The sequence below is a fragment of the Gymnodraco acuticeps genome, unplaced genomic scaffold (assembly GCF_902827175.1).
Source record: "Gymnodraco acuticeps unplaced genomic scaffold, fGymAcu1.1, whole genome shotgun sequence".
Taxonomy (NCBI): Eukaryota; Metazoa; Chordata; class Actinopteri; order Perciformes; family Bathydraconidae; genus Gymnodraco; species Gymnodraco acuticeps.
The window spans coordinates 486,107-513,064 of NW_022992158.1; the positions used below are offsets into that span (position 1 = coordinate 486,107).

At 40.6% G+C, this 26,958-nt stretch overlaps 1 protein-coding gene across 2 annotated transcripts; it reads left to right on the forward strand.

Annotated features, from left to right (window-relative positions):
• The first annotated feature begins 138 nt into the window (after positions 1-138).
• Positions 139-22,831, forward strand: pip4p1a (phosphatidylinositol-4,5-bisphosphate 4-phosphatase 1a). Of its 2 annotated transcripts, none has more exons than XM_034204481.1 (7): positions 139-362; positions 1,526-1,719; positions 7,047-7,153; positions 9,009-9,114; positions 11,269-11,321; positions 14,788-14,878; positions 15,353-15,657. In XM_034204481.1, the coding sequence occupies exons 1-7, from the start codon at positions 245-247 to the stop codon at positions 15,413-15,415; spliced, it is 732 nt and encodes a 243-aa protein (XP_034060372.1). In that variant the 5' UTR covers positions 139-244; the 3' UTR covers positions 15,416-15,657. The 2 variants fall into 2 exon arrangements, with proteins under 2 accessions (XP_034060372.1, XP_034060371.1); XM_034204480.1 differs by lacking the exon at positions 15,353-15,657 and adding an exon at positions 20,113-22,831 and having other exon boundaries at positions 144-362.
• The last annotated feature ends 4,127 nt before the right edge of the window (positions 22,832-26,958 follow it).

Genomic DNA, 26,958 nt, shown 5'->3' on the forward strand with positions numbered 1-26,958 from the left:
GATTTTGCATAATAGGTGACCTTTAAGTACAAGATCTGAGTACTTCTCCCACCTCTGATTACAACCCATTTAGTGTATAACAGCATCCCATTCCCGGGTGATCAAAGCTCCGCCCCTGGTCCCGTTACCGCAGCAGCAGCACCGGTGGTCTGATCATGTGACGCCTGCGTTTCCGACACAACAATACACACCGTATTGGTCTGCATTCACGCTCCACTCCCCCTCCCCACGCCCGGCTCTCGGTATGGCGGACGGCGAGAGGTCCCCGTTACTATCGGATCTGGGAGATGGTGCTCTTGGCAGCGGTAACGGCGGGGTGTCTCCCGGTGCCGCTCCTTACGGTGCACCGAACAAACCTCAGAGTGAGTCTCCATGGAGCTTTCCCTTGTGTTGTTATCAGGATGAGAAGCAGAGGGATATCCAGCTAGCCTAGCTTAGCATCCACTGACAGGGCATTCTGGTTAAGATGGAACCTTAATTGATGGGACATTCAGGTGTTAAAGCAGCAAGAGAGTAAGAGTGAAACACAGGACAGTACAGATAAGAGTTACATTAAAAATGCTTTTATATAGGTAACTGTTAAAAGAAGATATCACAACAACAAGGTAAAACGTTGATCAGTTAAATGAACATGTATAAGCCTGCTAGCTCAGCTGTTTGAACCAGCCTATTCTCACTGTGTTAATGCCAGCTATAATGTAAGCTTGATATCTTAATGAGCATCTCCTGGGGGATACAATGTGATTTACTTTGTGTTATTAGGACGTGAAGCAGAAGGGAATCAGCCTTGTGCTAACTAGCTAACCTAGCAACCGTTATATATTAGCTTGTTAGCTAGCTCAATTAGCACCGGCATGCGCATAATATCAAGTTTGCAGCTCAGAAAAAGAACAGCACACATATATTTTATTAACGTTTCTTGACACTTATTGTTGCGTGTTTTCCAATAGTTGAATGATGCCCACGGTGCTCGCAAACTAGATAACAGTACCACCTAGCTAGCTAGCATCTTGAGAAACACCTGATTTGATTGACATGTGAGAAAGCCAGTAAGGAGGCTGAAAAGGGATGCTGCAAGAGAGAGCTTCAACCAATGGCAGCTCATGAAGGGAGGGCCTGTGTGTAACATTCTGGAAAAAGCAAGAGCTCCTTAATTGTGTTTAGCTGCTATAAAGTGCTTTATTCAGTCTGCTTGCTAAGTTGCATCTTACTGAAACTGTCCCTTTCTCTCGTCATTGTTGTATTTTTTTTCGGGTCTCTCACTAGTACTTACTCTTACTTGTTGAAATGAACCCGCTCAGCATTCCAGGAGTGTTTTTCTTCTAAAGCTCCTTTCAGTACACCTCGAGACCAAATCTTATTATCTTATTAATCCTAATGTAAGCTGTTACTTGTCATGTGCATTTCAGTCCATTGTGCAACTCTTGTTAATTTGTTCACCTCAACAATCCGGTCATATGTCAGTGGCTGTACTACTTTTGTATTCACCGTTTCTATTTGTTACTTTTTACCCGTCCCTGTGCAGGCTTCCCTCCGTTCCCCAGCCCCACTCAGCCCTCGGTGCTCCTGGGGGAGGACCCTCCGCCCTACTCCCCTCTCACCTCCCCAGAGAGTGGCAGTGCTCCTGTGATCAGCTGCAGGGTGTGTCAGAGCCTGATCTCTGTGGAGGGAAAGATCCACCAGCACGTGGTGAAGTGTGGCGTTTGCAATGAAGCCACGGTAAGTTTCGATACACTGAATCCGTTCAGTGTGTACAGTTGCAACTCACACATACTTGACCAGTATGCTCTGTCAATGGGTTGTTTCATACAAATCACCAAATACATTAACCAAGCTTTTGAGATATGTGTCTCTAAATCCCAATCTTTTTATTGCTTTAAAAACGGGTTGCTTTCCTTCTTGCTGCATAGGTAGGCGCATCAGCACTATAAGTTAAATGTATATAACCACACTATAACTAACTATAAATAATAAAAACAGACATCTCAAAAGAAGCTGCTAATTTAGGAAAAACTTTCAATACAGCTCAGCTTCCATAATCAGTATCCCTATGACTCCGGTTGATCCACATACCTCACAGTGAGCCCCTATAATCCTCTTGTAAATGTTCCCTGATATTAAGTTGTTTCGAAAGCATTTATTTTGTTGCTATTTGGGTGAAAAGCCCTTATAAATAAATAAATAAATACGATTTATAAAAGTGTACAGTCTGTATATTTCCTGCAATAACAAATAGATTATTTTCCAAGACTCCTTACTGGGTTATATGGCTCATCCTACCCAAAATATGACATTACTTTTAATGTGTTTGGTGAGTGCAAAGTATTTGAACTGGTGCAGTAACAGATTCACATTGAGTCACATTGAAAAAGGTGATATGCTGTCAGCTGTTGATTTATGATGTGAATGACATGTAGGCAAATCACAGGAAATATGATATGAATATTTAACACTTGCATGAATTTAAAAGCTAAATGTTAATCTTTTGATCTCTGAGGACCGTTTGATGTTTCTTCTCTGATGTTATCAGTCCTGTGTGATGCTACAAACATTTAGCTCTTTACTAGTCAATTCACTTGACAAGATGAAGCACATGTAGGTGTTTGATTTATTAATAACCAGTGGGGAGAATGAACTGGATCTTGATCTACCCATACCGTAACATTTCATAATAATTCGGTATGACAGGTCATGTCCACCATTTTCCTAAAGAGGCAGTCTGAAGTGTAAAAGTGTGTTTACCCAGTCTGAGTGAAATGCTCATGGGAAAATCAGGAGGTAAATATATAATAATATAGTTCAATCAGGAGAGACGTGATGTATGAAATACATGTTTATTACCGGGACGCATGGTATACAGTGTTTCCCACAGATCTGAAATATACTTGGGCGGGCGGTTTTCATTTTGTATAATCATTTTGCGTAAAGATGGCACTCAAGGGCACACTAGTGGAGGTGTTCCTGGCGGGATTTGAACTCACAGCCTTCCGATCTTCAGCCACCTCACTATCCATTAGACCAATCACTACCCTCTCAAATGGAAATATGTGTTTACATAAATGGTGACCACACCGTTTGAGACCCACTGAGAACTTAGACTAAGTTAACTATCTAAACACTCAGAGAGTCCTTTACCTCACCTGAGCTGAGGTTATCCCGAGCTTGAATGACACACAGAGACCAATCAAGGGCTTTGATTTATGATCTGTATGACAGTGGCCATGTCGGCAAGCCACATCATGTGGACAGCCAGTCACCCTGTGTGAGGCAGGCCACTTAACGAGGCGAGATCAGAGCAAGGGAGCGAGGGATCATTGTCCACAAGTTAATCGATCGCAGATGGCGTCGTGGTCACGGACGAATAAATTAAAAAAAAATACCAAAAAAAATTATAAGAAAAAAAAGAATGGGTCGCGAAATATACCTGGGCGGCCGTTAATATACCTGGGCGGCCGTTAATATACCTGGGCGGCCGTTAATATACCTGGGCGGCCCGCCCAAGTATAGTCTATGTGTGGGAAACCCTGGTATAATAAAATGATTGACAGATTACAACAATGAATTAACTGATGTTTGGAGATTAGGCCCCGGTTTGTAGGATGATCATTCGGGAGGGGAACACCGCTCCGATGAACCCCCCGGGGTCTAGACACTGGTGGTGGTGATAAGTGGTTCGGTCTGGTCTGAAGGAAGAAGGATTAGCTTGGCCCTGAATTAGGAGACAGGAGGCGAAGGGGTGGAGGAGGGTTGTGCGTTGACACCTGAAATGACAGCTGACGGAGAGGGAAGAGCAGATTTAAAGGGGTTAGCAGGTGCGATGATTGGCTAGCTGCGGAGTAACGCCCCTGATTACTTAATGGAAGAGGAGATTGAAGTGACGTGTAGCACCAGGGGGTATTGGTCTTCCTCATTGAACTTGCGCTAAGCTTCATATTTATTTTGTTAGTGCTTTTACAGGTGCTCAAAGACGCTTTATAGAGATAGTGAAAATAAATGTAAAGATATGTTTAAATGTTGAGAAGCTTAAGAACAAAACAGCAACTCCATAGACATTAGTTGTTATCTTGACAATGGTCCCATTATTACATTTATTTTCTAATTCGAGATAATTATTTTGACATTAAATAACATTAATCGTGATATGCTAAGAGGCGGGACATCTCTGAGCGGTCGACCAATCACAACAGAGCCGGCCAGCTGACCAATCAGAGCAGACAAGGGTGAAAAGAGGTAATATGAGGAAAATAAAGGGCTTTTTTATAATAATAATACCCTTTTCAGGTGCTCAAACGAGATATAATAGAATACAAATATTAAAACAGCAACACAACATAATTCACATATTAAAAGCCAGTCTGAAGAGGTGTGTTTTGGTCAGTGTTTTTGAACATTAAAGCATGTCACAGTAGAGGCACACAATACAAATATGGACCTAAACATTTGCATAATATTTCCTCTTTAAATACTTGTAAAAGGAAATTGAGTTCGAGTCATCTCTTTGAGCTCCCACAGAGAAAGGACTGTAAACGATTGAGGAATTGGACATGTGTGCTGAAGATAACACAGCATGTAATTTCAGCGCTGTCAGAGTGTAAAGGGGCTTCAACAGCGTGCGTCACTAGCTGTGCATATCGGCGTGCAGATGGAAGAGGAAATAAGAAATGTGTCCAGATGTACCGACTGGCAATATGAGCGATTCACAGATGGAGGGAATATATGTACTCTTAAAGAAATATGTCACGGTGTGCAAATATAGATTGTTGAAAACAACCTTATAAGACGTACAGATGAGGTTTAATTTCGACTGAAATGAGTGTGAAACATGCTGGAGTCGCCTCAATCCAAACAGATTCATCTTTGTCAATCAGGAGCTCTTCTTTGCTCTACCATTGCTAATAAGCTTTACAAATTAGACATATTGTTATTTATATTACTTTCTCTTTTCTCTTTTATTGTCTAAGTTGGGCTGGGATCACGATCAATATAGTAGTCTCAACTGAAGTAAAACACTATAGCCACAGATGAGGCATAGCAATGACTGTATAGGAATATATAGCATTATAACAGACATCAAAATGTTAATATTATAACAAATGTTGTGCACTACCACTGCTCATGTGCAACATACAGTTATTTACAATTCATTCATTATTATGACACCATGTATTTACAATTTCCTAACGTTACCAACTCCTTGAACACTTTTTGATATCTCCTTAACATTTTAAAATACTGCTACTTATCTTTTACATTACATGTTACTTATTAGACTTACATACTCAATACTGTGGGCAATCCCCACAGGAGCAATTTGGGGTGAACAACGACATGCTGACTGCAGTGGGGTTTGAACCTGCTCCCCTGATCCGAACTCCAACGCACTAGCCCACTGCGCCACACGCCTCCCGTCTTACCATGGTGTGCTCATGTTTTTGATTATTTTTTAATACGGTGTGCTTATCGTTTGAATTAATATACAAGTATACTCTTTGCCTTTTTATCTGCACTGTATCCCCACTGAGGGACAAATAAAGGTATTCTGATCATACATACATGATTTGGAAAAGGTTCATTTCCTGCAGCTGCACATTATATCATTTAAATTAATATAATTTGTTATATAAAATGGGCTGAATAATAGAATCGCCAGTCATTATAGCGCAATACAGTTTGACCGCAAGCTTCAAAATCACCTACACTAGTATATTAATGAAGGTAGAATTCATTGCAGGTGTTAGACTGCATTCTAATAATAGGATCTTTAACACTAAAGACGACTGCAATTGTACAATCCACCCTGTAATGATTACTTGTGACATTAGTCTTCACTCGCTGTCATTACCTCCCTGCAGACATAAGCCTGACTCCCACATCTGTTGAAAGGGAAATTGATGATGAGGAAGGAAACTCGCAGGACTCAATCAGATCTGGTTAGTCGGGGTTTAATGACGCAGCGCAGAGAGCCGTCAGCCGGATATTCTATTAAGTCCAGAGCAAGGCAGGCAGGGTATTAATAAAGTTGGAGTTTTGTAAAAACACACAGTTCCCCGTCCTTCACAGCTGATTTTGGCCCTCAGTATCTTGTGAGATAGACGTTTATCTGGTTACTCACTCATTGAGTATATCATTCATAAGAATATATTTAGATTGGTATACATCAAGCCATGCTGTAACTAATGTGAATACAGCATACAGCAACACACATCTATAGGAGCCTGCAGAATATTACCAAATCTTAGCACATGCAAGTTACATTTTTTTTAAGCATTTCTTGAAAATGTTGTCTGTATTTCCTTCTATATTGAAATGAAGGTAAAATTCAGCGCTAAATAAACCTCTCTTTGCAGAAAGCCAATTAAATGGGTGCTTGATGCGTTCGCTCGGGTCTTAAATGACCTATTCATATTCAAACTAGCGGCTCCTGAACTTTTGGACAACTGTGCGCTGTTATGCAAATCACAGGGTCAGCATTTTGATCCAACCCCCTGCAGTCAACATGTCGAAGTGTCCTTTGGCACGATACTGAACACATGTCTACGGGGTGTATGTAAGTCGCTTTGATAAATAACTTGTAACAGAGGTGGAAGAAGTACTCGGATCCTTAACTTAAGTACAATTTGAAATACCTAAAATACTCCATTGCAAGTACAAATCTTGAATGCACAATGTTCAGGAGAAGTACAGAAGTAATATCAGCTTAATGTACTTAAAGTCCACCAATGTGTAATGAAATGTAATAATGAATAACATAAACCTCACAATCCCTTCTATCCCTAGAATAGAATCGCCACATTTTCCGTTGTAAAAGTTCAACAAGATCAAGTTTGCAACTTCCTTTATCATTGCCTTAATAACTAAAGTAAAACAAAACCTGGCACTGCAGTACTGCCACTTCCAATATCTCCCAGAATACCTCTCTCTGTGGCGTAGTATTGGTTAATTCTCATCCATCAAGAATAATTGGCTTGTTACCTACTCCCGTTCTAAGTGGATGTTCTGCTGTCTTCTTATCTCGTCCCCCTGTGTGTCTCCGTCTCCCTCTGCAGCCTATTAAAAACGCCCCGGCAGGGAAGAAGTACGTCCGCTGCCCCTGCAACTGCCTGCTCATCTGCAAAGTCACTTCCCAGAGGATCGCCTGTCCCCGGCCATATTGGTGAGCAGCTCTTTCCAACTGTGTGTGTGTGTGTTTGCATCACCGTGATACTGCGAGAACAAGGTGTGTGTGTGTGAGAGTGAAGTGAAGCAGAGGTAGTAACAAGGCGCCGAGGGAGCAGCAGTCCCTAAATTGCGGCTGTGCTCCCAGTGCTCAGCGAGCCGGATGAGGATGAAACAGCATTATTAGAACAAGCCACATCATGTGTTCCACTTCTTTATACCTGGATAATAGACGCCATTAACCGTGTGTCTTATTTTGGGCCTTAGGGATATGGATTATGTTACATTTTCAATCTGCACCTTGCAGCTGAAATCACAGTTCATCTATCTGCTTTAATTATGCGCTACATTCCTGCTAACCAGATGCACACTTAGCCATTTCAATTCCATATAATATGAGTCTCTTTGGAACAGCTGGACAAGGAGCTATAGTAAATCACTTTTCTTCAGCGCATATAGACAACATTACAAGGTTGCTGAAAGTTCAGAACAGTTTAGGAAATAAAGTTTAAAATGCCTTATGTCAGGGAAGCTGTTAAACATATTTACGTTCCAGACAGATGCCACGGTGTTGTATTATTTAATTGTAAAAAACAGAAGGCAGATAACAGTCAGTGGAAGGTAACGGCTCTGGCAGCTCATCTGAACATCGTGCTGCTCATGGTGTCATGGTAACACAGATGAGAGGCCTTTCTTGATGCCTGAGGTAAACTATTTTCAAAAGCAACATTTTTATAGCCATATTTTCTTTGGTTAATTTTCTGCTGCTAAACATGTAGGATGTGAAACGGCACTTCCACAGAATCTGTCGGCATAAAGATCTGAAGCTCATAATGCATCCGTCAGTGCAGATCAGAGGTTAAGGCTGATTAGGGATTTCATGTTTGAATATTAGAAGGCACTTATTTAGTTTTTCAAACCAAATGACACGTCCTTATATGTCAGGAAGAACCTTCAAGTGATTTGCTTTGCCATTGAAGCTTAGAATTGACTGTGTTGAACTTTATTTGAAAATATTGTCTCTACATCGTGAATACCTTATCACAAATATATGTGCCCTATTCTGCTTTGTGGGGGTTTCCCTTTCCTGTAGTGTGTTCTATAGGTTTTAGTGCATGTAAATGGTCTGCAAAGGATAACATCCCTGTGTTCCTACAGAGGGAGTTTCTCTCCCACACACTGAAACGCATCCATTGGATGTTTACTTCCTGAACATAGTGACATCACTATGTAACACTAGCGCTTCTATTGGCTAGCGCTCCAACATATTGTAGGTGATAGGCTAAGGGGCGGGACATTTCTAAGCGGTTGACCAATCCCATCAGAGCCGGCCAGCTAACCAATCAGCAGACTGCTCTCTGGTTTCAGACAGAGGGTGAAAAGAGGTGCTGCAGCATGTGAAAAATAAAGAGCCTTTTGGACATGAAAGCATGGAGACACTACATACTGATAGGAGCAGAATAGGGCCCCTTTAATGTTGCTGGTTTTATTTGAGTTGACCTAAAGTAACCTATTTAATTAAACTGATGCTAAACGATGTATATAATCCACAGAGGCCTCTTTCCCTGCTGCATTAAATTACTGTGAGAAGTTCACCTCCACTCTCTCTGTTTTGCATTCAGACCAGACTTGCTGACACACCTCTGTGCTGCCGTCTGATTCTGAGCGGCTGCAGGTGTCTGAGGAAGCTGATTGTAGGAAAGCAGTGTTAGTGCTAATGAGAGGGTCGGCTGCCGATGGATCCCAAAAAGTGAAACCGTCGTCAGCTCTTTTCCTCTCCGTCACGACTGCTCACAACATCAGGCAGTGATTATTAGATTGCCCTTAACGCTGAATGTCTCTCTCTTTTACAGTAAGAGGATAATTAATCTGGGTCCGGTTCATCCTGGTCCGGCCAGTCCCGACCCCCAGCCTGCCGGGGCCCGGGTCTCCTGCGGACACTGCAACAACACCTTCCTGGTACCAATCCTCCCTCACCGTTTAAAGCATGTCATCAGAACAAGATTCATTCAAGGTTCAAGGCTTTCATTGGCATGTGTGCATAGCTACAGTGTAGTTATGACAATGACATTCTTAGGTCACAGGCTCCTCCAACTGGGCAACACAATAAAACAGATTCTATTTTATTGTATTACTTGCACTATTATCTAATAGAAATAGTGCAGAATAGTTTATATACAAGTAATTGGAGTATTGATAAGTTGCAAACAGATGGATGTTCTTTGAGAATCGCGTTACAGTCACAGTTAAAGGATTTGTTTAGCATTTTGGTAGATTGGCTTTCTTGCTGAGTTGAATAAGAAGATCTTTTGTCTGTCTGTCAAATATACAGCCACCAGAGGGCTAGCTTAGCGTAGCATAAATAGTGGAAACGGGAAACCGACTAAACTCCTCCAGCGTCATTTTATCTAATTTCTGTAATTCATACGAAAACTGTCAAATTCCACAAATAGTTAACTATCTAGCTTTCTCCTTTTCTTTTTATTGTCTACAGATTCTAATGAATTTATATATAAATAATGTCATTGGATTTCTGTCGTAGGTTTTATAAGATACATGGCTCTTGCTGCATTCTCTGAGGTTTCAAATAATAACACTCTGAATGTATGAATGCCGTCAGAAGCACAGGTTGTATTTACAAAGTAATGATTGATTGCTCTTATCATCCTCTATGACAAGGACTTTTCCAAATCAGTTCAATTGATGAACTCTCTGGCACAGGCCCCTTCCTCCCATCTCTTTAAATGACACATCCAAACAGGCACCACCAATAAACTCCACAGGGAGCCACGATCCAATAAAAACAGCCACAGTATGAGGAGCTGCTGCATTATAATGCACACTAGCCGAATAATAAAACCGCTTTGGCATTTGCCGTCAGTCGTAGTTGAAATATCTCGTGACAGTTTCAGTCGAGCTGAAAGGTCTTTGTTGTGAAATGAACTGAAGCGCAGCCAGAACGGTGAATTATTGAAAACCCCATTTGCACCAGGCCAAGTGAATGTTGAGTTATTGGTTTGGATCGATAACCCTGTCCACCCTGCGCTGATATATTCAGTCCATTGTGTGCTAAAGGGGAGTTTGAACTCGGTGCTTTTTAACAATGCCTATAGGTAACGGTGGTTTAAATATACGGGGGAAGTGAGGATGGCTGCAGAGTGAGAGGAAAGAAAGGATTTAGTTGGTGATGCTTCAGGGTGTTTAGCATTCAGTCTGACCTTTCCTACCTGCGTAAAGACAGGGAGGCAGAATGAAAACACAAATCTGTGCCCTGGCTGGCGGTGATCCCTTTATCAAAGATGGAGCGATAATGTTCTCTGTGCCTCCAATACAGAGTGTTTATTCAAAACAAGACGAATGCACAGCATGCACACGGTTTGCAGGGTTTACAAATGTCTACCCGAGGGAAGATTATTTTTCTTTTGGATGTTAGCAAGAGCTGGAATGATTATGTTAAATGTCATCAAAACAATGCATCAGCAGGCACATTTAAAGAGGACCGCCCCCATCAGTGCATTTAATCAGCCGAGCAGTCAACTGACGGTGTACCAACTATAGACAATGAAGTTATTTTTCAGGCAGACATGTATTATATTATGCTTCTGAAATGTAAGGAGTGTTGCTTTTCTCCACTGTTGGATTGTTTACCAGGGAAAGAACAACTTTATCTGGCTCTCAGAGAATTCTTTTTTACTTTTGTCTTGGCATTTGACTTCATAGACAATTGACCTTTACACCACCAGGTCGGACCAGGACAAACGCATAGACACATGAAATCCCTACCAAAGTATTACAAACAACCCTGAACACATTTGCACTTGCCTTCATGGTGTATAAACCAAATATATTTTAAACTCTGACTGTGTATGTTTATAGTGTGAGTTAAAGAGGCCCTATTATGCTTTTTGGGGTTTTAATCTTCTGTAGTTTGTTATATAGGTCTAAAGATAAAATAAATGTCTCAATTTGTATTCATAAGCATGGTGTAAGAAACAGCTAATTCTAAGGCTGCGATATCGAGAATGAGATTATATGAATTCTAATCACAATACTTGAACTTGTTGTCATCAATAAAGTAGATCATTTGACAAATGTTTCTCTTTGTAATTTCAGTGGACAGAGTTCACAGACCGGACGCTGGCCAGGTGCCCACACTGCAGGAAAGTGTAAGTAGCTGTAAGCATCCATCACATGCCTTCACCCCACCGTACTTTCACATGGTAGATTTACATCCTCAGGCATTCTGCTAAAGCTTTCACTCAGTGATCCTACACACAGTGAGCCAGAAGGCGATGGATAAAGATCTGAGACACATTTTTCTCACCAGCCTCAGACGTTGTGTTGGACTTTTCCTAAATTAGACGAACATGGTTGTGAAAATCTGTCATACTCTATATGTGACTTCTTCTACATCAACATGTGTCCCCTCTTCTTCATGTCTTTTCTACATCAACATGTGTCCCCTCTTCTTCATGTCTCTTCTACATCAACATGTGTCCCCTCTTCTTCATGTCTCTTCTACATCAACATGTGTCCCCTCTTCTTCATGTCTCTTCTACATCAACATGTGTCCCCTCTTCTTCATGTCTCTTCTACATCAACATGTGTCCCCTCTTCTTCATGTCTCTTCTACATCAACATGTGTCCCCTCTTCTTCATGTCTCTTCTACATCAACATGTGTCCCCTCTCTTCATGTCTCTTCTACATCAACATGTGTCCCCTCTTCTTCATGTCTCTTACATCAACATGTGTCCCTCTTCTTCATGTCTCTCTCATCAACATGTGTCCCCTCTTCTTCATGTCTCTTCTACATCAACATGTGTCCCCTCTTCTTCATGTCTCTTCTACATCAACATGTGTCCCCTCTTCTTCATGTCTCTTCTACATCAACATGTGTCCCCTCTTCTTCATGTCTCTTCTACATCAACATGTGTCCCCTCTTCTTCATGTCTCTTCTACATCAACATGTGTCCCCTCTTCTTCATGTCTCTTCTACATCAACATGTGTCCCCTCTTCTTCATGTCTCTTCTACATCAACATGTGTCCCCTCTTCTTCATGTCTCTTCTACATCAACATGTGTCCCCTCTTCTTCATGTCTCTACATCAACATGTGTCCCCTCTTCTTCATGTCTTCTACATCAACATGTGTCCCCTCTTCTCATGTCTCTTCTACATCAACATGTGTCCCCTCTTCTTCATGTCTTCTTCATCAACATGTGTCCCCTCTTCTTCATGTCTCTTCTACATCACATGTGTCCCCTCTTCTTCATGTCTCTTCTACATCAACATGTGTCCCCTCTTCTTCATGTCTCTTCTTCATCAACATGTGTCCCCTCTTCTTCATGTCTCTTCTACATCAACATGTGTCCCCTCTTCTTCATGTCTCTTCTACATCAACATGTGTCCCCTCTTCTTCTCATCTCTTCTCATCAACATGTGTCCCCTCTTCTTCATGTCTCTTCTACATCAACATGTGTCCCCTCTTCTTCATGTCTCTTCTACATCAACATGTGTCCCCTCTTCTTCATGTCTTCTTCATCAACATGTGTCCCCTCTTCTTCATGTCTCTTCTACATCAACATGTGTCCCCTCTTCTTCATGTCTCTTCTACATCAACATGTGTCCCCTCTTCTTCATGTCTCTTCTACATCAACATGTGTCCCCTCTTCTTCATGTCTTCTACATCAACATGTGTCCCCTCTTCTTCATGTCTTCTTCTACATCAACATGTGTCCCCTCTTCTTCATGTCTCTTCTACATCAACATGTGTCCCCTCTTCTTCATGTCTCTTCTACATCAACATGTGTCCCCTCTTCTTCATGTCTCTTCTACATCAACATGTGTCCCCTCTTCTTCATGTCTCTTCTACATCACATGTGTCCCCTCTTCTTCATGTCTCTTCTACATCAACATGTGTCCCCTCTTCTTCATGTCTCTTCTACATCAGCATGTGTCCCCTCTTCTTCATGTCTTCTTCTACATCACCATGTGTCCCCTCTGTGGAAAGAGACTCTGAAAGTTTCAGGAACAAAGATTCTCTCCTCTTTTTGATCCATTTCTATAAAAACCTGTCTGAAAATGAGCTGAATCAGATTTTGGACACTTTATGATGTCATAAAACGATTTTTTGTCTTGTGTAAACCATTAGCCAATCAGCCAACCAAGGTAAACCCCCCCCCCCCACACTTTGAAAAAGTGGATTTCTAATCGAATACATTCCTCTGCTACCTGTGTGTTCTGGCACTGAAAGGGAAATGCCCTGGCTCTGTAGATATGAGAGGGCTGAAGAGAATTTCATTTCTGTTCACATTCAAAGCTTCTTTTGAGGTTTTGGAATGAAGCTCTGAATATCTGTTAGTAGGCCTACAGGTGCGTGCCTCTCTTTGTGTTTGGCTACCTGCTGCGGGGGAGCAAATTGTTTTCTGACCTCAGTGAAATTGGTTTCTTTTTAAGGCCAGACACCAACAAATGTGGTTTGAAGCAGAATATTTCGTTAGTAGTTGTGAATTTGTATGATGAGGATTTCTTCAAACACATTTTTGACTGACTGGGCAAAATATGTGTGTGTTTCTGTTTGTGTGTCGTTATATTTGCGTGTGTGTGTATGTACATGTGTGTGTACATTTCTGTTTGTGTGTCGTTATATTTGCAAGTGCATTAATGTGTGTGTGGTTAATATATGTGTGTGTGTGTGTGGCTTATAACATCATGAGGTTTCTAATCTGTAGGATTTAGCTCCATGGATGTTTTGAACCTCAGGAATTCCCTTTTATTTTGCAGTAAACCAAATTCCTATACCTCTATCTGCATAAGCCTCTGAAACCGTGATCATGGGAGTAATTAGCTTCCTGTGATGTTATATCAATTAAAAATGAAGTAGTTCAAGAATGGCAAATCCTTGATGTTACAGTGATATGACTATTTTGTGATTTCTGGTTTGAACGTTTCTGTCTGTCACACCAGCAACTGGTGGCCTTGTGTCTTTTTATCTTCACTACACTGAAAAGAGTGTCACCAGCGAGTGTTGTATGACTGCCACTCACAGGTGCGTCGTGACTGTCTTTATGAAAAGCATCTAAAAGTAAGCTTCAAATAAAAAAGATAACTCCAGCAGCTGGAGAAAGCCTGGCCAGGTGCTGCAGGAGGGTTATTCTGCAGGTGTCTCACCTTCATCTGTCATGTGTTGTATCCGTCCTGCACTTCGTCTCTGGTGGCAGTAATACAACAGTTATAAATTCCCCAAATACACAAACTAAAATGATTGATCCTGGAGCTTTTTGTGCTTCAAAATATGAAAGATACAGATCCAATATATTTGGACATGTCACGGCAGGAAAAGCACAGATGTAATAAATGATACAATTAATGATGGCTGAAGTCCATTTAGCAGTTCCAGGGTCCTGGTATTATTCATGTAGTCGGTCATGTTGTATTGGTAACCAGGGAGAGAACATAGCCACCGTCATGTTATTAGTAACGCCTGAGCTTTTCCCTGCTGTGACAAGTCAATAGTGCATGCTGGGAAAAGAGGATGATACTTTAAAACAAAGGGTCATATCATTAAGCTGTAATAAATGTCATTTCCTCATGAAAGTCATTTCTCCTTTCTCTCCTCTGTCGGTCCTGCAGCTCCTCCATTGGTCAGAGGTATCCCCGGAGGCGGAGCTTGTGGTGTTTTCTACTCTGCTTGCTATTCAGCATCGCCACTGCCGGGCTGATGGTGAGTCGACCCCCCCCCCCCCCCCCCCAGTAGGGCAGCTACTAAAAATGTTTTTCATGATCCATTAATCAGAAAATAGTGTAAAATGTCCAAAGGTGATATCTTTTAATGTCGAGTTTTCTCAGTCCGAAACTCAACACATTCAGTTTAACATGATTTAAAAGCAGAAAAGCAGGTATTTCCTATATTTAAGAGAATTTAAACAGCATTCTATGCCAATTGGATTATTAATAATAATGAACATACAGTTAATATTAAGTTTGTTAAATACCAGCACAATAAAAAAAATCCCTGAGTTCAAGATGATGTCTTTATTTTTAGTCGTCAACAATCCAAAACTTGCTATTTAACTTGCACTTATATATAATGGATAAAAGCATAATTGTCATTGTATGTAGCATGTTACGTGTGGCCACCTTTTAGCAGGCTTAAGATGCTTTTTCATTTCATAATGTGGAAACCTTACAATTGCAGATAAAACAGAGGCAGCAGGACGAAGGAATACGATACCAATCTCTCTCTGTAGTCGTTTGTTAAACACGAGGCTGTGCCCCTCACAGCCGCTCTGCCCCTCACAGCTGCTCTGCAATGGTTTTGCGACAGGTCTCTATTTGTCAGTGAGATCGATCCAGCCGAGGCGCAGCCGAGTCCGACTGTAATCCGTGTTCAGGAACAACACCGGCTGCAAAGCGCCCACTGAAAGGCAGAGGAGATGATATTATTCCTCCCTGGTTTCCATTTCTTATTTGACTGTTTTAGTCAAAGATCAACTTTAGTTGTCAATCTCATCTCAAAATGATTTTGTACTCAACAGAAACGGATCGAAATACTGTTTTCCCACAATCCGAGGTATACAAAAACTCACACATTAAAATGCAAGAACACTCGATCATTTAACAACAAAAAAACACCAACGTTTATCCGGTTTGTGGTGGTGTGGTGTGTGATTATGTGTGGTGTGGATTGTGTGTGATTTGTGTGTGTGTGTGAATGTGTGGTGTGTGTGTGTTGTGGTGTGTGTGTGGTGTGTGTGTTGTGTGTGTGTGTGTGTGTGTGTGATGTGTGTGTGATGGTGTGTGTGTTGTGTGTGTGTGTGTGTGTGTGTGTGAGTGTGTGTGTGTGTGTGTGTGTGTGTGTGTGTGTGTGTGTGTTTGTGTTGTGTGTGTGTGGGGTGTGTGTGATGTGTGTGTGGTGTGTGTGTGTGTGTGATGTGTGTGTGTGTGTGGTGTGTGTGTCCACTCATGGATACTTGGGGAGCCGTAGCATGCATTCTGCTTTATGAACAGCAGAGGGCGCAAGAAGAGCATGAAACAGACAGGATGTATACGTGCCTGCGAGCATGGAGAACAATAATGCGCACACAATATGCTGTATTGACAGTATTGCATGATGCCAGTGTAGCGGCAATAAATGTCACAACTTGAAACCAGGTTGTGTTTAATAAAAAAGTGTTGCTTTAATGATCAGAATGGCGCATGATGTTTTGACAGTTTCATCTCTACGCTGCGTCAGTGAAACTTTATCGGCAGCGGCCCAAGACAAGTAGCGGATCAAACTTCATTTCCAGACTGCATTTAATTAGGAATAGGGAAGCGGTGGTTTAACGGTACATGAAGGTAGTTTAAGCAGATTTATCGCCTTAAAAGCCGTTTCTGGAGCCGTTGTGTCCCTAAGTCAGCAGCACGAGCTAAAAGACGCTGTGTAAAATGTTAAGGCTCCTGTGAGCAACCCGATCATTAAAACTTTACACATCATTTACAGAAGAAGCGGGAAGTCATTCATTTAAAGCTGTTCTAACCATGGCTTTTGAGCGTGTTTTAAGCTTTGTTTCTCTGCCTGCATGAGCTGTTTTGATTACCTCATCGTCGGAAGAGACTCCTTTTATAAAATAATTATAAAAAGCGCCTGTCTTGACAGTGTGTCAGACACTAACCTTATCTGGTGCTTTAACATGCCTGCTGGTTTATTCTAGATAGCATTAATCGTCTGAGCCAGGGGGGTGTATCGTCCACTCAGGCTGTCAAAACAAGAATGAATATTATTTGTTATAGGAATGATATGCTATTTCTGAGTCGTAAAACAATATATATTAAAACAATGCCTTCTAAATCTAGCTTCATAACTGTATTTTGACCTTTCCTACCCATGTTAGCTTGGCTCTAGTGTTGTGACTTTGAAACAGGCGTTCATATTTCCATATTTTCTCAGAGAATCCCTGTGGGTTCTCTCAAAGTCACTTTTGCCATCTACATTAAATACTTTTCTTCTGAGCAGCTGCACACTTAATAGTTGATGGGGAAGCTATTTTCTCTCGTAGCCCTCAGACACTCTTGAGTCTTGAATGCTTCCATGAACATTATTTGGAAAACAAGTCAGTGCTTCAGTCTGTTGCAGGTGGATTCATCACAGACTCTGGAAACATCATGTGTTCATTTGTGTTTAATAAGAAACGTAAGAAGCACACTGGGTTCAGTTTTTTAGGTGTAAAATCACTGGATACTTTTATGAATTATGCACGATGCGCTGCAGCATAAATGGGTCGCATAATAAATGCAAGGGCATTTTTTAAGTGTGATTGTAGCTTTAAACGTCTGGGTCCTGGATGCAGTCTGATTGGACGCCTCGTTATAATCACTATAAGAATCTGAGGCTAGCAGAAACTCATCTCTCTATTAAAGCCTGTCCTTAACGATGCCACTGCTCCACATCCCTGTTTTAATTGATCACTTTTTACATTCGTATTGTATAGTTCTCGGGCTGGGGTGGATTGTTGACCTCGTGTTCTGTCGCCTTCTGAACGGCTCGTTTTTAAATCCATGTAAAGCACTTTGTAACTATGTTTTGAAAAGTGCTGGATAAGTAATGTTATTATTATGGAATGAGCTCCCCATTGATATCAGGACTGCAACATTCTGTATCTTCTGTCGCAAGCTGAAAACATTGATTGTACCTCGGTAATTAACTGAAAAGAAAAGCAGTTAAAAAAGTGAATTGAGGGCTTGTTACTAATTCCCCAGCAGTAGGACTTGCTTGGAGTCAATATATCTGCGGTTTCCTTGTTGTTCGGAGTTATCATCTTCATGGGTGTTGCACTGATTGTAAGGCGCTTTGGATAAATCCAATCCAATTGTGTTTATATAGCACATTTTAAAAACAACAGAGTTGACCAAAGTGCTGTACATCAATAAGTATATAAAAAAGCAGCATAAATACATTTAGACAAAACCGATAGGACAAAAGGAAACTAATGTAAAAGCACGAGACAATAAACCATCCTTATAGCAACAGACTGAAAACCCTCATACATGATACAAGACATTTTAAAACTAGGGCTGTCAGTCGATTAAAATATTTAATCCATAGTTAATCGCGATTAATGGCACATTTTTGATCTGTTCTAAATGTACCTTAGAGGAATATTTTTCAAGTTTTTAATACTCTTATCAACATATGAGTGGACAAATATGCTTTATGTAAATGTTTGTTTATTATCATTGGAACAATGACAAATATTCTCCTGAATATTTCAACAACCTGGGAACCTCTCTCTCTACTCTCTCTCTCTCTCTCTCTCTCTTCTCTCTCTCTCTCTCTCTCTCTCTCTCTCTATCTCTGTCTCGTCTCTCTCTCTCTCTCTCCTCCTCTCTCGCTCTCTCTCTCTATCGCTCTCTCGCTCTCTTCTCTCTCTCTCTCTTCGTCTCTCTCTCTCTCTCTCTCGCTCTCTCTATCGCTCACTCTATCTCTCTCGCTCTCTCTCTCATCTCTCTCTCTCTCTCTCTCTCTCTCTCTCTCTCTCTCTCTCTTTCTCTCTCTATCGCTCTCTCTCTCGCTCTCTCTCTCGCTCTCTCTCTCTCTCTCTCTATTATCTCTATTCTCTCTCTCTCTCTCTATTCTCTCTCTATTCTCTCTATCTCTCTCTATATCTCTCTCTACATCTCTCTCTACATCTCTCTCTATCGCTCTCTCTCGCTCTCTTCTCTCTCCCCTCCATCTCTCTCCATCTCTCCTCCATCTCTCTCCTCTCTCCATCTCTCCTCCTCTCTCCCCCTCTCCCCCCCCCCCCCCCCCCCCCCAACCCCTGTCTACTTCTCTGCACTGAGCCAGTTGCTCAAACAGACAAGCCTGTTTACAGTTGACGGCGAAATGCCGCTCCTCTGTCTTCATAACAGTCAAAGCGACTGAAGTTCCCACTGTGGGTCAAAAATAATGCGCTGTGATGTGCAGTCGACACGTTGGATGCGATCCGAATGATCTCACGCAGCCCCTCGTCCCCCACAATGTTGAGCTGTAGCCCCCCATTTAGCTATCGCTGTTGTTGTCCAGGCGTCTCCCCGGCAAACTTTCAAGCGTGGTCTGCAGCAAGCGAGCGGGGCTGTCAGCATCAGCTGGGTGCTTGGCTTGCTGTTTAAAACACCTTTTTTTGTATCCATATCTCTCGCTAGAATCTTCCACCATCCAACTAACAACAACAACAACAACGTCAAGCCTTTGGGCTCTGAAACTACGGGGCGGGCCGAGTACAAATGCACCTGCGTTAATCGCACGTTCAAATCATTAGTGGCGTTATTAACGCGTTAACTTGACAGCCCTATTTAAAACACAACAAAATAGAAAACCCCAATGTCATTATTATTATTATTATAACAGATGTTCTCTAACTTCCTCTGTGTGTTGCAAGTTTATTTATATAGCACTTTTCAACATAAGGCAATTCAAAGTGCTTTACAAGAAAGACAGACATTAAGAGCATAAAACACATTAGAAACTTTAAAAGGCAAAGATAATAAAACATGAATAACAGTTACGGTGCAGTCTAAGATGTGAATAGTTCATTTAAAAGCAGCGACAAAAAGAAAGTCTTTAGTCTGGATTTAAAAGTAGTCAGAGTTGCAGCGGACCTGCAGGTTTCTGGGAGTTTGTTGCAGATATTTGGAGGCGTGTGGCGCAGTGGCATAGTGCGTTGGTGTTGGGATCAGGAGCACAGGTTCAAACCCCTCAGCAGTCAGCATGTCGTTGTGTCCCTGAGACACTTCACCCCAAAGTGCTCCTGTGGGGATTGCCCACCCGTATGTAAGTCGCTTTGGATAAAAGCGTCCAACAAGTGACATGTAATATTTGGCAATATCCCAAATTGTCACATTCCTCGACCCCTAGTCTTCCCGTACAATTATAGTTACTCTGACACTTTTCTAACCTGTTGCTATTCCTTTCATCCTTCTCTTTGCTCTCCTCAGGCGGGGACGTGGGCTCAGGCTCAGAGCTACCAGGGGATCTACGCCTCCTGGGCCGTGATGCTGCTGCTGGTCCTCGTCACCCTGGTTCGGGCTTTCTATTGGTCCTGCATGAGGGTCAGCCAGCCCCTCCAGAACTTCACATAGAGCCCCCTCCGACCCTTCCTCTCCTCTCCCATCAAACCCCGCCAGGCAGGAGGAAAAAGACGGCTTTAAAGAATCCAAAAACACGCAAATATTTATTTAAATCCAGAAAGTTCTCCTCCTCCTGTCCCTTCCCTTTCAATCCGATGCGTTTCTAAAACTGGACGGCGGTGGCTTATCTATCGGTAATTATGATGATGCGTGTAGCCTAATGTGCTGTTTATCTGTTCTAATCTCGTGGCCAGTGTGGGTTTCATTTTAACCTTATAACAAACTATAACAATCTCTCTTCCTCTCTCTCCGCCCCCCTCTGCGCTGTTTATACATTTTAGCTTCAATCTGTGGCACATCAGTTGCTCTCTCTCTAAGACGAGGGCTTAAAGCCAACTCTTAGACGTGAACATTTCCCCTTTGTGTTTAAAGGGGGGCGCTCCCTCTCCAATCCTAATTTGACATTAGGTTTAGTATCAGAGCATTTAACATTTTCTAAGCAGAAACAAATGATTTGTGAACGCGGCGATGAAGTCAGTTGAAGCTAACATTTCAATGCCAGTAGAAGCAGTGTGGCTGGAGGGGCATCAGCCCCCCCTTTTGTGAAGCAATAGGATCGAGTCGGTGTTGAAATGTGTCTGAAAACGTGCAGGTAGGCTGTGATGTTTTTGAACTCAGTGTTTCTGCTGAATTACCCCGCTGGGACTGACTTTGATCCAAAGCAGCTTGAAAAGCCTTAAAAGGAGGTGTGGTAGAAGGATTCAACACACACCTAAACACACACACTCATACATGCATACATACACGGCCACATAAATGCATTCTGGCACACAACAAAAGGAGGATGCTGTTCTAGAGTTACGACAAATCAGATTTTAAAAGGTGTCCCAGCCGCTCTCTTCAAAGACAGACCTGCTAACGGTTTGTTCGTCCTTATCTCAGTCAAGGAAACGGTGACATACATGCAGCTTTTCTTTGGGTTCTGTAGGAGTGTAACTACAGCTCTTTTTAAAAATCTATTTTTGTTACCATAATACCAACTTCAATCTCCTATTATTATTATTATTATTATTATTATTATTATCATCCAAAATGTGGCTCCATCATCCCTCACATTTTTAAAGACAGTTTCTTTTATCTCCATCTCCATGTTTTGTCCTGGGATGATTTGATCTTCTTTCTGAAACAGACCAAAATATGATACGAAAGAATCCTGAAGAGCAAATCCTTCACAGCATTGATATCAGTCTCCTTATACCTGCAAAACCCTGTGCAGTATAACGTGTGTTTTCAGACTCCTTGTTCTGAGCTGTTATGCTTTCAAACACACCACTTGTCTTTGAAAAGGAAAAAGCTGAATTGTAATGACCTGTCTATGTTTTGCCAGCTGAAAAGCAAAAGCAAAAAACGGAGATAGATACTGAACCTCAGGCTTTAATAGCGCCTGATTGAAACCCTTTTTTTTTTTGGTTGAGAGCTAACTGCATCAGAGCTCAATTAACCAATCGGCATGTATGCACCATTTTTGTTACGTTCTGGACCATTTATGGTGAAAATGTGTCCAGTTTCTGTCATTGAAGATGGAGGCTGTTCCGGGCTTGGTTGGTTTCAGCTTCCACTTTAAGGCCAGTGGAATAAATCTGTAAAGCGAGCTCTACCGACCGCCTAATGCCAGTCACAATAGTAACATAAACACACACAACACTTTACATTCTCACAATGACTTATGTGTCTGTGGTTCTGAATGTGGTAACATTTCCTTTGCTATGAATTATGTTTTTTGATTGTAAATATATTTGTTGTTTATGTACAATGGAAGTGACTAAGCGAATTATGTTGCACTCTGAATTTAACACTAATGCTGTGATTGCTTCAGACGTTTATCTGTTGTTTTTAAGAAGGTTATTTTTGCAACTCTTCACCTGTTACATATTTAATGATTTTAATGAACTACTAACCTAATAAGCCTCTGGACAGTGTCCAAAACGCATCAACATACTCGCACCAACGAAAGACATTATGACTGAATCACATCCCCAAAGCTATGACATTTCTATCTCTCTCTCTCACACACAAACACACACACCCACTCAGCACCTTATACAGTAGTGAGAAACACTGCATCCACCAAGTAAGATGAGAAAAGTTACCGTGCTAGACTGAACTGAGGTCGCAAACAGTTCATATGGAAGTGTCATGTTATTTATTATACACGCTGCAAAAAAAGGCCACAAATAAGTCGTTAGTCAAGTCCTAAAATCGTATTTATTGTAGAAACAGTGTGAGTTTCTATTCAAGACTAGACCAAGGACACTTGTTTTTCCCTTTTTGAAATCACTACAGTGAGCAGGTTTCAAGTTATGGTCAGTGCTTTACATTTTAAGATCTTGATTGGAGGTCAAAAATAAGATTGAAGGACAGACTTGTCATGACTTGTTTAAGACGACCTTCTTTTTGCAGTGGAGTGATCGTGTTTTATCCATGACTGCTAAAGATATCCATCATGTTAATGCCAAAAATCAACCTGGCTGATGCTCTTTTCAGACTTTGTTTACACATAAATAAAGACATGATGATGTACAAAACAGCTAACCTGAGTTGTTTTTTATTTCAACACCCATGACCTGATAATGCTGCATATCTCTGTTCTTAAGGCTTCATGTGTTTATATTTAAAAACGTGTAATTTATGATGCAACCCTTTTTTAGGTAAAACTGCCCGGGGAATATTTTGAAAGTCAAACTGTTGCATCATAAATATGATCATCTTTCAGCATTCAGTATAATGAGCACCCTTACTTTGTATGCTGCTTCGGTTTTGCATCCATTCTTGGGTTTGTGATTTCAAATATTTTCCAACCTTTTTAGATTATTTACTCGCAGCCAAACCGATCAAGCAGCTCTTGACCCAAACTACCGAATGTTGTTTTCTGTGTATTTTAGACTGAACGTTGACCAACACTAAGTTATTGATTAATTCAAAAATGTCAATATTTGGATCCTTTTGGCAAGTCAGGGTGTCCGCGGGGTCTTAAAAAATAATTAAACGGCATTTTACAAGGTATTACATTTTGTAGCTTGTTCTCAATAAGTATATCAATTGTCCAAAGAGGTTGTATTCTACAGTTTGCCTGCATATAATCATTGCCCCCCCCCCCCCCCCCTCGTGTTGCACAGCACGATTTTAAAAGCAATGTATTTCTACTGATTTCTACTGATTTCTACTGGTAATGTGTTTCGTGACTGCAGCACGTCTTTTTCTCCGGTCGGGTCGTGATTGATTGAAAAGTTTATTAACAGCTTGTATATTGGGTACAGTACAGTACAGCTCAAAACATACAATTGTTAAGGGGATGCAGACCAGAGAAAGACTTTCGTCTTCTTTACATCAGGGTCCCCCATTTCCAATTCATCATGATGAGACCGGAAGCTGTGTGGTTCATAAAAACATGTTCTTACTCAATATCAAGCCACAATTAATGCTTTTATTTTAAATCGTATAATTTCGGACTTTTGTTTGTCGTCTGTGAGGAAAATAAATGGGGCTCGGAGCCTCAGGATACTGAAATCTGTATTTTTAAATCTTTTTTTCCTTCTAATTTGTTATTCTTTTCAAAATAACAATGTTATTTACTCACCAATAACACACAATTATCCTTGCTTTTATTTATTGGTTTAATTCCATAATCTCGGGCTTTTTTGGCGTCCGTCAGGAACTGAATTTCAAAATAAAAATAACCGGAAACAGACGTAGGCATTTCGGGCGATTACCCAAGATCCTCAGCAATGGTTTAAGCTCGCTGATTGGACGTTTTAGCCGCAATGCATGCTGGGATTTGGTGTTTATATGATATGAAATCCGGAAAACATTTTAAAAGAATACTTAATTCCGAGTGTTCTTGCTTTTCTCTTTGAAAGTCATCACATAACGGCATTGTAATACACGGTTCGGCTGCATTACATATTACAGATCTGCCGTAGTTCTTTATTTATAGAGCCCTGATGAGAAGACCTTTGGAGAAATTGGAAGAAATGCCGCCGAAACTGAATACTTGACGTGGATCATAAATATATCGACAATTAAATGACATCTTCAATTTCTCTTCACACAATACGTCTCCTTGCAGTATCAACACTAATTCGGCTGACTTTTACATTTGATCTAATTCATAGATAGGTTATATTTACACCATAACGGTGCACAGCTGATATAAAAGGACTTGTAGTTTTTAAAGATATTACTGATTTTCTTTGAATATAAGAATGTAAATACTGAGTCTGAAATAGTATAGCAATATGCTGTAAAATTATGTGAAAGCATGAATAAAACTACACATCTTCAGATGTTATACATACATAAGTGTCCTACACTAATAATACAAAGTTATTATGGCTGTGTGTACCTTGTGTGCACCGCCTAGTGGTTAAAGCACGTTATTGAATTATTGTTTTTATGTGTTATATTTGATTAAAAAATATTAAGAGTACATACTTTCATAGGGGGAAAGTAGAAGGTCTGATAGAAATATAGAATATAAAAAATCAAGAAGATACTATAAGTGATCTCTACAATAAAACAGTTTAGTGCAGGATGTACAAAGATATTAATAGGAGGAGGTGCAAAACAGACAAACTAATTAACCTTTATTTAAACATTAAATAATACTTTAGATTAAGGTCTTCTTTTAAATAAGAAAAAAACTTTGGGGGTATCTATCTACAGATAAATATTAAGCCTAACAAAGTACTTAACGTCTAACATATTGCTTTCCTGCAATGTTAACTATGTTGAAGCACTTATTTTAACTGATATTATACATATGAATTATATTCTTATGTATGCAGATAGTATAAGAAATGTGCAGAATATGACAGTTTAATGGTGGAGGTATACACACATATTGATAGATGTCTTGTAATGCGCTGTTGAGGAACCTGTGACCCAATATTTTCATTCATTGCATACACCGTGTATATGATATATGATATGTCAATAAACCTTTGAAAATCTTGAAATCTTGAAAGGGATGTGCAAAATAGCCATAATATACAGTCTTTAATTAACTATTAGTAGAGAATAACGAGTAATAAATATACTTTATTACTCGTTTCCATTCATGTCAATTGCAGATACATGTTTAGTCTTCTCAAGCACCAACTATCAAATATCTCTCCTGATTGTTGGCACTTGACAATCACCTTCCCTGAATTTTACTCAGGTGTAACTAAAGTCTGATTTAAGGGTTGTTTATATTTCACATCATTAATCAGAATTTGCAAAGTAACTCAAATAAGTGTAGTGTAGTAAAAAAAACAGGTTAACCTCTGAATTGTAGTGGAGTAGAATTACAAAGTATCAATGAGCTGTCATGTGGGTATTAATGCTGCGCATATGGACACAAGCGATTTTCACCCATTTATTAATGATATGTTTTACATTTGATAACACCAATGTGTTTAATACTGGCAACTTCTAATTGTGGGAAAAACGAAAACGTTCAGTAGAGACGTCCCATAGAACATTTTGTGGAACACAATAGCCAGCGTGTGTAGTTCTGGGGGGGCGTTGGATTTCAGTTTTGGATAGTCTGGCGTGGTTTCGTTCCATTTCAAACAGCTGTTTGACGGTTGGCGTAACCTTGGCGCACTGCCACTCCAACATCCAATCCCAGTGCTTGAAGATTAATCACGGGGACTGTAGTCCTAAACGATAGCTGGGGATTATGGGTAGTGTAGTGTCTTCGGCCATCCTAAACTCCGAGAGGCCTACGTCTGTTTCCGGTTATTTTTATTTTGAAATTCAGTTCCTGATGGACGCCAAAAAAGCCCGAGATTATGGAATTAAACCAATAAATAAAAGCAAGGATAATTGTGTGTTATTGGTGAGTATATAACAGTGTGTTATTTTCAAAAGAATAACAAATTAGAAGGAAAAAAGATTTAAAAAATACAGATTTCAGTATTCTGAGGCTCTGAGCCCCATTTATTTTCCTCACAGACGGCAACAAAAGTCCGAAATTATACGATTTAAAATAAAAGCAATAATTGTGGCTTGATATTGAGTAAGAACATGTTTTTATGAACCACACAGCTTCCAGTCTTCCACGACCCGACCGGAGAAAAAGACGTGCTGCAGGCACGAAACACATTACCAGTAGAAATACATTGCTTTTAAAATCGTGCTGTGCAACACGAAAAAAAGGGGGAAATCGTGTTGGTGAACACGAATCAATAGATTAAAAATCGTGTTGGTGAACACGAAATGCAATGAGACTGGGTTGGCATAGTATAGCGTTTTACGACCACTTGGAATTTTAGAACTTTTACAGTTTTTCGTTCTAAATGTTCACCCTGTTACAATTCCAACCATTTCTCCATCACCTTAAGCTAACTGTTAAAACGGTGTTTCCGTTACTTTTAGCTAGCAGTGAAATAATTTATGTTACCTCTAGCTAATGATTACTTTTAAGGAAATATTTTGACCCATTTATCAAGTAGCCTACTTTTAAGGTTGTTGTTTCAACTGTTTATTCATTGCTATGCTAACACTTTTAGCCATTTAGCCATTACCTTTAGCCCAGTGTTCCCAACACCTATTCGTTGCTTTCAGCTAACTGTTTCCCATGTGTATCTCTTGCAGTTAGCTAACTATTTCATGTATATGTTTTCATTGCTTTTAGCTCTGGTTACTGTTAGGTTTCACCCCTTTATCAGT

Excerpts from the sequence above, each read along its gene's own strand:
- pip4p1a (XM_034204480.1), top strand. The coding sequence starts at position 245 with ATGGCGGACGGCGAGAGGTCCCCGTTACTATCGGATCTGGGAGATGGT. Across the intron at positions 11,322-14,787 it reads TGCCCACACTGCAGGAAAGT|CTCCTCCATTGGTCAGAGGT; the intron begins GTAAGTAGCTGT and ends TCGGTCCTGCAG. Across the intron at positions 14,879-20,112 it reads TCGCCACTGCCGGGCTGATG|GCGGGGACGTGGGCTCAGGC; the intron begins GTGAGTCGACCC and ends TGCTCTCCTCAG.